The sequence below is a fragment of the Mycotypha africana genome (assembly GCF_025528875.1).
Source record: "Mycotypha africana strain NRRL 2978 chromosome Unknown BDF20scaffold_7, whole genome shotgun sequence".
Taxonomy (NCBI): Eukaryota; Fungi; Mucoromycota; class Mucoromycetes; order Mucorales; family Mycotyphaceae; genus Mycotypha; species Mycotypha africana.
Window position 1 is genome coordinate 1,643,439 of NW_026515731.1, and position 10,061 is coordinate 1,653,499.

The following is a 10,061-nucleotide window of genomic DNA, read 5'->3' on the forward strand; positions in this document are numbered from 1 at the left end:
GTTATTATAGTTATAGAGCGCCTACAGACTCAATAATGATGTGATTCCCTGTGCTGATGGTTCAAAAGGCATCAGATTGTTCCTAACCCTGGTTCAGCAAATGATGGGCGATGTAAAAGGAAGACGAAAGATAGAATAACAACTCTATTCACGTAAACATGAAGAAAAAAAAGTGATTTTTAAGGACTACGAGGAACTGCTAGTAATGGGAGCAACTAAATTGGAAGGTAAGGGAAGATCTTTGTGAAAGAATAACAGCTCATTGGTACACTGTATACCCCAAAATAAAATGGCAAAGATTCAGGATTAAAAAAGCGAAGAGAGGATGAAGCAGTATATCAAATAACACTGAAGACTGATATTGTATTGCATACGGGCTTAAGTGGCTCTCTCTTTATCTAATTTCCCCGCTCTGAGATGAAGCACTGGTCATACTTGATGCTGAACACAATTACTCAGTCACTATTTTGGTTAAACGTTCGTATTTGACTTGTTGTAATTCATCTGTGACGAGGAAAAAGGGAGAGCACAATATTCAAGGAAGTTAATGCTGCTTTTAGAAAGATCCCATTCCAACGCTTTTATTGAGATGAGGACTGTGAAACGTTGAAAGACAAGGATCTGAAATCGATTGATAATGGGTACGCTAGAAGATACAGGGCTCACAAAAAATTTGAGAGACGTATATGTATCGCAGTTGCTTAAAAACTTAGTTGAACTAACAAGTTCGTTAGGAAGTCATTTGTATGTGCTAGCTATATCCTTCTGGACAATATTAACACGCAACTCGATATCATGAACAAAAATGTGATCAATATCGATTTAATAGTTCTTGGAGAGTTTCGATGTGCTAAGCATTGATTTACATTTCCTTTGTGACAAATTAATACGCAAGTACCGTAAAAGCCTGGATAGAACATTTAAAATTACGGTGATTGCGCAGTGAAATCAATATACGAACGTGATCATAAAAAAATATAGATTATTTTCTTTTTGTTAGGATACAAAAGATTTACTACACTTTCAGCCGCGACTATAATCAATTCGAATCTAGGTAGTGTTTCTTAAAGTATACTAAACGTAAAATGTATGGTTGATTAGGCCTATTGATCCCTTTTGGTGTAGAAAAGATCAGTGCAATACTGGCAGAACCATATAAAATTATACCGCTTTGATTAATTTACTAATCGATAAACAAAGTTTGCCAAGAATTTATTACCAATACTGCCGATCGAAGATCTCAGAGGAACACTTAATGTGTCGTATTCACTCTTTGAATGAGGTTAAGAACATTGAAAGAAAGTGATAATGCTTGCGGTGAAACAATAATAAAAATAAATGAATCCTTTCCCTTTTGCTGCCTCAATCAAGCTCAAAGGAAACATATAGAATCAATGCCAAAAGCATAGCATGTATAACTAAGCAATTATACTAGTGCTCTAATTTGGGAGGATTAGTTATGCTATATATACAATTAATTTGCCGATATTCAGTTACAAGTTGCAACCAAAAAAAAAGCTATGTATCATAATCAAGAAACATCTTTGATTGATTAGCCTGTAAGAACGAACAAAAATACGATTAGTATGGAAATTATAATGTGCTTGTTGTATATGTAAACTTGCTTTTTTCAAATTTTGTTAGCGCGGTGTCGCTGCTGCTAAAAAATATGTGACGATCGCAAATATACCCAAACTGTGCAGAGGCGAAGATGGTTCTGTCAGTTTTTCCATGTGAGAATTGAGGTGACCTTTGATATTTCGCAGTAAATTCCATTTCATCAGTTGACGAACATTTTTTGTCCTTTTTTTTTCTTCGTCTTCATCTAACGTCTCAAAGTCGATTTATCACTTTTGATGCTTTTTCCTTTTTCAGATTTACATACATGGTAAAACTAGTTACTGAATAGCCGAACATCACAACAATGTTTCCCTTTTTTTTAATTTATGAGCTAATAGTTAGATTGTTATGCATCTTTGTCCTTCGAGACCCTGTTTTGAGTTCTTGGTTTTGTTTGGTTCATGCATGCACCTATTGCTGTGTTACTAGTATGCTCAAAATTATTTGAAAAACAGACCATTACAGGGATGATTTGTCATAAACCTTTTTCTTTCGTAATTGTGCTAGATCTGATCGCATAATGACCGACAATGGCAATGGTCAAATAATGAGACTGAACCTCAGCAATCCTTCCAGTGAATTTACTCGCAGGAAAAATTGGTCACAAAGCATACTAGACGCTCTGCGCGATGTAATTCATGTAATGACAGCTGATATGCGTCTCATTTATTGTTCAGATGCTTCGAGCGAGTTCCTAGGTTACAAACCAGCAGAACTAATCAACCGCACATTTACTGAATTTCTACATGTCGATGATGTTGATATGTTTGCTCGTGAATATAGAAACGCTAAGAATACTATGCAAAATTTCGTTTGCACGTACAGGTTTTTGCGTAAAGACGGCAAGTACACAACGCTAGAGTCAAGAGGCAAGTTTCACAAAAACTCATTCTTTGGAAACGCACGAAAGGTCCCCTCAAACGTTGCCCGATCTATGGACACTTTTTTGGAACTTAAATTGGAAAATGAAAAGTTAATGAACCAACTTTCACTTCTAAGAGCTCAACGTAAATTATCAAGAACATCCGAAACTTCTAGCGATCATACACCCTCAAGTACATCATTAACCACAGGAAGCACAGATGGAGGAGGAGATGATTCCAGCGACGATTTTGACGATTTCAATATACCCTTAAACCCACCCAATGTTTATGCACAAGGTGTTAACGCTTCGTCTGATGCAAATGAAAGCTTAGCCATGTTCACTGGTTTACGATATGATTTGGGAGAAAGATCACACGGTATCTCACTGGGTTTAGACGCGGAATTGATAAATGTACCTCCGAACCACTTCTCCTCGCTTCCCATTGTGATGAACAATTCTGATATTGTAACGATAAACTCATCCTCGCAAGACAAACATCGAGGGAAGAAGGTAAAATACAAAATACACTCCTTCCGTTTACAAGTATAACAATTTAATTTTTCTGCTTTTCTTTAATGATTCCGTAGAAACGCGTTGAAAAACCAGTAGGAATGAGGATATGTACGGATTGTGGAACGACTGAATCACCTGAATGGAGAAAGGGCCCCAAGGGACCGAAAACGTAAGTTTAGTAATCCAAGCAATGCTCTGAATTTCGCATGAATGTTGATAAAAAATTGAATATAGCTTGTGCAACGCTTGTGGTTTACGTTGGTCCAAAACTCAAAAGAAGGCTGAAGCCACTAGGTAAAGTTTAGAGAATGCTTTCTTACAATAAACCATTGATTGTCTGTGCTGTAATAATCGGTTCGGGTGTTTCAGCTTTTTTTTTTTTTGTTTTTGTTTATTGGCGGGTCAGTCTTGTTCATAAATGGCAGTGATCCGCAACTTTCCCGTTTCTATTCATTTCTTTCTCTCTTCAAAAATATTCCTACACTGACATGGCCTCCATTTACCGTTTACAATGCAAAACCCAATCCTACGATTGGGGTAAGCTAGGTGATGTCTCCAAGGTCGCGGCTTATGCCAAGGCCTCGGGAACTGCTGTTGACAATGACAAACCCTATGCTGAATTGTGGATGGGTACCCACCCTAATGCGCCCTCCATTGTCATGGATGACAAGAATACTTCACTTAGAGATCTTGTCAAGGACAATGTCAATTTGAGCACCAAGGCCGTCTATGAACAATACAATAGTGACTTGCCTTTCCTCTTCAAAATTCTTTCTATTCGTAAGGCATTGTCCATCCAAGCTCATCCTGACAAAACTTTGGGTGCGCGTCTTTTCAAAGAGTTTCCTCAAATTTATAAAGACCCTAACCATAAGGTACGTACATGGGAACAATCGCTAACTTGAAGTTCGAATGAATATTCTTCTAAGCTCTTTATTTCAAATGATTTCTTCCTTCCAAAAAAGCCTGAAATGGCTGTCGCCCTTACACCTTTTGAAGCACTTTGTGGTTTCCGTCCCTTAGAAGAAATTGCAAAGCATATGGAAACATATCCTGAATTAGCTGAACTGATCGGCAACGATATTTGTAACGAGTTCAGAAGCAGAGTGAAGGATAATGGCAGTTCTACATCTGAGGGAGATATCGCTCAAAACAAGGAACTTCTTAAGAAAGTGTTTGCAGGTCTTATGACAAGCTCTGAAGAAGAGGTTAAGAAGCTTTTGTCAAAGTTGATTGCTCGTCTTAATGACTCAAAGGCCGACGATACAATTTCCAAGTTACTCATCAGACTAGACCAACAATATCCTGGTGGCGATGTCGGTGTCTTCTCCTCTTTGATGTTGAACTATGTCGTCATGGAACCAGGACAAGCTATCTTCTTGGGTGCAAACGAACCTCATGCTTACTTATCTGGAGGTAAAGTCGCAATCGATGGCAGTTACAGATAGAAAGGCTAACGGGAATTCTTCTTACTTGACAGATTGTGTCGAGTGTATGGCTGCTAGTGATAATGTTGTTCGTGCAGGCTTGACACCCAAATTCAAAGACGTTGATGTGTTGGTCAACATGCTTACTTACCGTTATGGCTCAGCGGAGTCTCAAAAGATGACACCTGTCAAGTTTGCTGACCATTCTAATCTTTATGATCCTCCAATTGATGAATTTGCTGTTATTTGGACAAAGTTGAATGGTGGAGAGACCGAAAAGCATCAATCAATTGAAGGCCCCAGTATCCTTATCGTTACCTCAGGAAGTGGCAAATTATCTGGCGAAACAGATAAGAATACTTTTGACCTCAAGGAGGGTTATGTTTACTTTGTTGGAGCTAACACTCCAATTGTTGCTGAAGCCGCTGAGTCTGGATTAGAATTCTATAGAGCTTATTCCGTTGCTACCAACTAGAAAAAAACTGGAATAAAAACATATTTTTATCATCAAGTCATCCCTGCATCTACTTTAGCATAGTATTAAACTCTAAACTCTCTCTCTCTCTCTCTTACAGATTACAACCGTACTGTAAAACACAAAAATTGAAATGGACCTTCCTCGGAAGTCGCTGACGGGAAGATCTGGAAAGTGTTTTAGCGCCTTTTCGACTTTCCCTTTCCCAATTCAAAAAAGCATTGCACACATGGGGGACGGAGATTACCCAAAGATAATAAGAAAAAAGGATGTTTTGAGCTTTTCTTTAATCTAAGGCAAAGGGTAGTCATGGGAACAGAAGCCAATATGTCCATTACTCAATTGGGTTGCTCTGAAGGCGGCTATTGATCCGAGCGGCCCAAGTCTTCTATTTTGAGTCCATTCACTTCAGCCTCTTGGTCAATCACCAATGCTAATCTACGAAGGGCTTCATCCATATTTTCCTTTGAGACATTACTATAAGACAGTCGAATATATTCTGTTTTGCTTTCATGAGGCATGAACTTGACACCAGGGAGGCCCAGCACCTTCTGTTTTAATGCTTTGTTCATAATGAGGTCCTCGGAATCGTTAATACCACCGAGGAGCCGCACCCAGAAAAACATGCCAGCAGAGGGAACGGCCCATGTTGCGCGTCCTTTCATATGACGATCTAAACACTCCACAAAGTCATCTCGTTTCTGTCGGTAAAAGGCTGCTACATTCTTCACATGATGAAAGAAACCTTCGTGACCCCAATGGGCAAGAAGTTGATAGGCCATCACTTGAGGAATCCCAGAAGGCTGAAGGTTTGTACCCATGGTATGTAGGTTGATTCGTTCGATGAGAGGTTTAGGACCTGTAACCCAGCCCAATCTTAAACCTGAAGAGAGAATTTTTGACATGCTATCGCAGCGAACGACACGACCATCGACATCCATGGACAAGTAAGAAGGCACTCGCTCAACTGTAAATTGAAGGTAGTAATAGGCGTCGTCTTCAATAATAATTATATCATGCTTGTGACAAATATCGTAAATGGCTCGTTTTCGCTCTATTGTTGATGTCGCGCCAGTGGGATTACCTCCGCTTGGAATGGTGTACAAGCAGCGAGGTTTTGGCTGGTTTTGTCTACCGCTAGGATCGCTTTCAGGCCAGGCCTCCAGGATCTTTTCCAATTGTTCGGGTATGATACCATAGGCATCTGTCATGACATCTACAAAGTTACAGTTGAGAGTTTTGAGAAAGGATAAACAACCAGTGTAGGAAGGGCTCTCTATCAGAATTGGATCGCCTTCATTCAGTAACATTTCGAAGGTCTAGCGCAAAAACCAGTGCAACGTCAGTCAACTACGTTCGTATAAGCCTTCGTTGCCATTTTAGCATACCTTTGTAAGAAGATCCTGCGAGCCTGTACCGATAGAGAGTGTGAAATCTACAGGTGGGTTATGTTCGATTTTTTGAAGTTGGCACAACCATTCATTCAAGTGCGGTAGCCCTTGCTAAAGAAATAGTTAGGCTTCCGTAAACTATCTCGTCAGTTATTTGTTATCAGTGTATACTTACAGTATTATCATAAGACAAGGCACGGCTGAACAATTGCTCATCAATATTTAATGTTTCTCCTGTCTTTAATGTAACACTCATGCTGGCATAAGGAAAGGTATCAGGATTAGGCTGACCTACACCTAAAGATATCTACTAGAATGTTTAAAAAAACCATTCATAAACGCCCCCAGTTATTTTATGTGGGTGGTAATGGTAGAGTTACCAAGTCTTTTTGATGAAGAAAAGGGGCCAAAGCTCGTGCTAGCGTAGATTAAATTGTTTGAATAGTTAGCACTTTGATGGTAATGCGAAACCATCCTGTCAGTAGTTATTTTTGATAGTTTACTTGCTGATGGTTGTCTGAGTTTGCTACGTTCGCTCAAGAATTTTGAATAATCCATGGTAGTAAATTTGCTTAAAGAAGACAAGATATGACAATGGAAATGAGTGAAAAGGAATGACAACAACTGCTTGTATCTATAACTGATCCAAACCTTCATCTTTTTTTTTCCCTTTAAAATTGATTTTCATGGTGACTGTGTTAGATAATCAGTGATTTAGTTTTAATTGCAAGTTGGAGATGTCTTGTGTAACATAAAATGATTGTAAAAGGAAAAGCTGTACAGGAATCCTTATAAAGGGTAGTTGAATTAATAAGATAGTAAATAGTTAAAAGTGTAAGTCTATGTACAGTCCTCGATTTGGGAGTTAGCAGAGCATGAAGGGGGGGGAGGGGAGGGGAAAATTACGTACAGTAATGGAATGCGTCGAGGAGGTTGATAAGATGGAGAATATGAAGAATGCATACTATACAAGCATATTTACGTGAAAAGATATATAAAAGATATGTAAGAGTAAGTATTAATGTGAATGATCATCGATTAGGCCACCACCTAAGGATTTGAAGCGACCAAACGCCAGTTCTCCAACAAAGATACCAAGAACAATAACAAGGAAAAAGCCGCCATTACCAGTCATAACCACCATCATCAAAAGATAGCCTACAAAAGAGTTCAGGGTACTAATGAAACTTCTGACAGTATCCATCGACCAAGAGAAAGGGAGAACTTCAGGTAATTGTAGAGGATTGGGGTATGCAGAACGTTTAAAGGATCCTGAAGAGCAATCGTCCTGTGGGTTTGGCGATTTTTCGATATCTGTTCTAATTGTCTATATAAAAGGATGTCTTTTTAGTATGTCAAAGTTCTGTTAATACTAGATAGAAAATGTGTATTATGCCAATTTTACCCTAGATGGAGAGGATAACCGATTGCATGCCCCTCTGTTTTCACGTAATCGCTTCCAAGCAATAAAATAGGCTTCTAACGCGGGTAGAGTTCTTGATAAGATTGCGACGAAGAACAATCCGAAGCAAGCGCCAATGTAGGCTCCTTCTGACTGAGGCACCCATGCATCCAACCATATGCCATCACCAGACCACCCCCAGTGAAATGTCCCCATAGACATCGACATTTGCATACCATCCATGCTATGGCTGTAGCCTGAATCTGCTCCGTTCATATGTGACATATCATGCGCTGAAGCAGACACTGTGGAGGAAGGCATAGGCATTGACATAGACGTTGTTGGTGACATATCCATGTTCATATCAGACATAGTATGAGCTGAATGATTCATTACGCCAAAATATAAATTTCAATCAAAGGTGGAATAAAAAAGTGTATACTAGAACAAGAAGGTATTGGTGGAAAGACCTGATCCGTATAACAGAAATACGTTCCTCAAGACATTTATATAAAAAAACCCCCTTTTCAACCGAAAATCTAAATTTCTGATAGCTGGTAAGCGATAATCGCGCATCCGATGTCATCATCCCAAACTTTAAAACTCAGAGGAAGATCGGGAACACGTAGTACTCGCATTCTAATCATGATAGAGCGTGCAAAGCGTGTCGAGATGCAAATGCACTCAAGATACATAAGCTAATAACTGATTCTTACATAACAACATTTCGATAGCATGAGATAGCAGCGAAAAAGGGGTTCTGATCCTTTCTTTGTTATCTGCAGATCAGATAAAAAGTACCTGTGGGCAAATTCCAAGTTCAGCCGTTATACAGCTTCTTCATAGGCTAGAAGCACAGCAAAAATGTCTCAAGCTAACAAAAATTTAATCTGATAATACATGGATCGCGCACCTCTCCAGACAGTACACGTCTACGAGCAGTCTTTGAAACATGAATACACTGAGTACGTCGCCTTGAAGAGTTTGTGCAAAAGACGAATTAATGGTTTGTGAATCCGTTTAGCCAGTCAGTTATTCCTGCTCTTTATCAGTTGATAATCGCAATTGTAGAACGACAACAGCTGAAATTTCATAGCAGGAAGAAGCGTGATACCAATGTTCCTTTGCCCAAAATGCTAATCAATACTATGGTTGACTTTTTTCAATGTCCAACTTATTATCAAGGGGATAAAGTTCAAACGGTTGTAAGAACAAAATAAAATTCTTCGATTCGCAATAATATGTTGAGAACAATGTCTCACAGAGATACAACTGATTGTCACTTGGATTTTAGGCTAATTTTAGAGATTTGCAAATGCTAAAAAGACATAGGTCACTAAGACGGTCAGGAAATTAGACAGATTTTCTAAATATGCCATTTTAACGCTCAAAAAATGGACATTGATTGCAAATCAAAAACGGTCGCGAGTATCTTATCAGTCATAAAACTTGAATGGTAAGCTACATAACGTCATTATCAAACAATAAAGTAACACTCTTATCATAGGAGGTAGTTGAGATATTCACACTAAAACTTTCAAGTATGTACCCAAATTGAATGATATAGAAAATGTGCAAGTTGTCTACAGACCAAATTTGTTCGTGAAGGTTCATTCACCACTTTCTGATACAAGCAAATATACATTGTGCATTGAATAATAAGAATGTTTAAAGGCTGCTCCTCTGTTAACTAACATCAAACCTCTCGATGAGGATAGGACTTTTCCGAAATCCTTACGCCGAGTACTGTAGCTTAATAAAAAAAAAAAAAAAAAAAAAAAAAAAACTGTGTGCAATCGATGAAGGATTTGAAATTGAAGGTTGCAGCAGCTATTTAAAAAACCATCTTGAGTTTTTTGATTGTTTAGTACAGCTTTGATTACCGCAAGACTATGATTTATCATTCGGTGAGTTACGACCATTCATTGTTCCTTTATGTCAAAAACCGATATGGGAGAATCTTCTGCTATTCGATAATGGACGCAAGGATAAATACAAATACTTGATGTAATTTTCTACGGCTTTTTTGCTGCAGCCATGACATTCTGTGGCATTCGCAAAATGAGTGACATTATCCGTCGTTCACCTTCAGACAACTTGTACGTTGCCTGTTTCGATGCGAAACTGATCTCAGATTCCTATATCTAACATTTGAATAGGATCATCTGAAGATCTGTGCATAAAAAATACACAGACAAGGAACAGAAGTACAATAATTCAAATGTTATTGTAGATGTACATGAGCATCCCCAAGTTGCATGAATTTTGATTTTTCCTTTTGGGGGGAAATTTCGGGGTGTTTCTAGGAACACGATAATTTTTGAGAATAAAAAGCACCAAACTGAACAAAAGTGATTCATGGACAGAT

General features: G+C 38.5%; 4 protein-coding genes across 4 annotated transcripts; 2 read left to right on the forward strand and 2 right to left on the reverse strand.

Annotated features, from left to right (window-relative positions):
* The first annotated feature begins 1,794 nt into the window (after positions 1-1,794).
* BDF20DRAFT_879978 (uncharacterized protein) lies at positions 1,795-3,389 on the forward strand. Its single transcript, XM_053081594.1, has 4 exons — positions 1,795-1,888; positions 1,959-2,995; positions 3,073-3,167; positions 3,233-3,389. The coding sequence occupies exons 2-4, from the start codon at positions 2,141-2,143 to the stop codon at positions 3,294-3,296; spliced, it is 1,014 nt and encodes a 337-aa protein (XP_052935146.1). The 5' UTR covers positions 1,795-1,888; positions 1,959-2,140; the 3' UTR covers positions 3,297-3,389.
* Positions 3,362-5,057, forward strand: BDF20DRAFT_879993 (phosphomannose isomerase type I). The gene is made up of 3 exons (XM_053081595.1): positions 3,362-3,873; positions 3,964-4,414; positions 4,479-5,057. The coding sequence occupies exons 1-3, from the start codon at positions 3,487-3,489 to the stop codon at positions 4,898-4,900; spliced, it is 1,260 nt and encodes a 419-aa protein (XP_052935147.1). The 5' UTR covers positions 3,362-3,486; the 3' UTR covers positions 4,901-5,057.
* A 205-nt stretch (positions 5,058-5,262) lies between these two features.
* BDF20DRAFT_822789 (pyridoxal phosphate-dependent transferase) lies at positions 5,263-6,849 on the reverse strand (the record flags this gene model as incomplete). The annotated part of the gene is made up of 5 exons (XM_053077739.1): positions 5,263-6,219; positions 6,289-6,402; positions 6,467-6,598; positions 6,672-6,709; positions 6,795-6,849. 5 exons carry the CDS (start codon positions 6,847-6,849, stop codon positions 5,263-5,265), a joined length of 1,296 nt encoding a protein of 431 aa, XP_052935148.1.
* A 460-nt stretch (positions 6,850-7,309) lies between these two features.
* On the reverse strand, positions 7,310-8,014 carry BDF20DRAFT_823134 (Ctr copper transporter family-domain-containing protein; the record flags this gene model as incomplete). The annotated part of the gene is made up of 2 exons (XM_053077774.1): positions 7,310-7,618; positions 7,697-8,014. The coding sequence occupies 2 exons, from the start codon at positions 8,012-8,014 to the stop codon at positions 7,310-7,312; spliced, it is 627 nt and encodes a 208-aa protein (XP_052935149.1).
* Between the last annotated feature and the right edge of the window lie 2,047 nt (positions 8,015-10,061).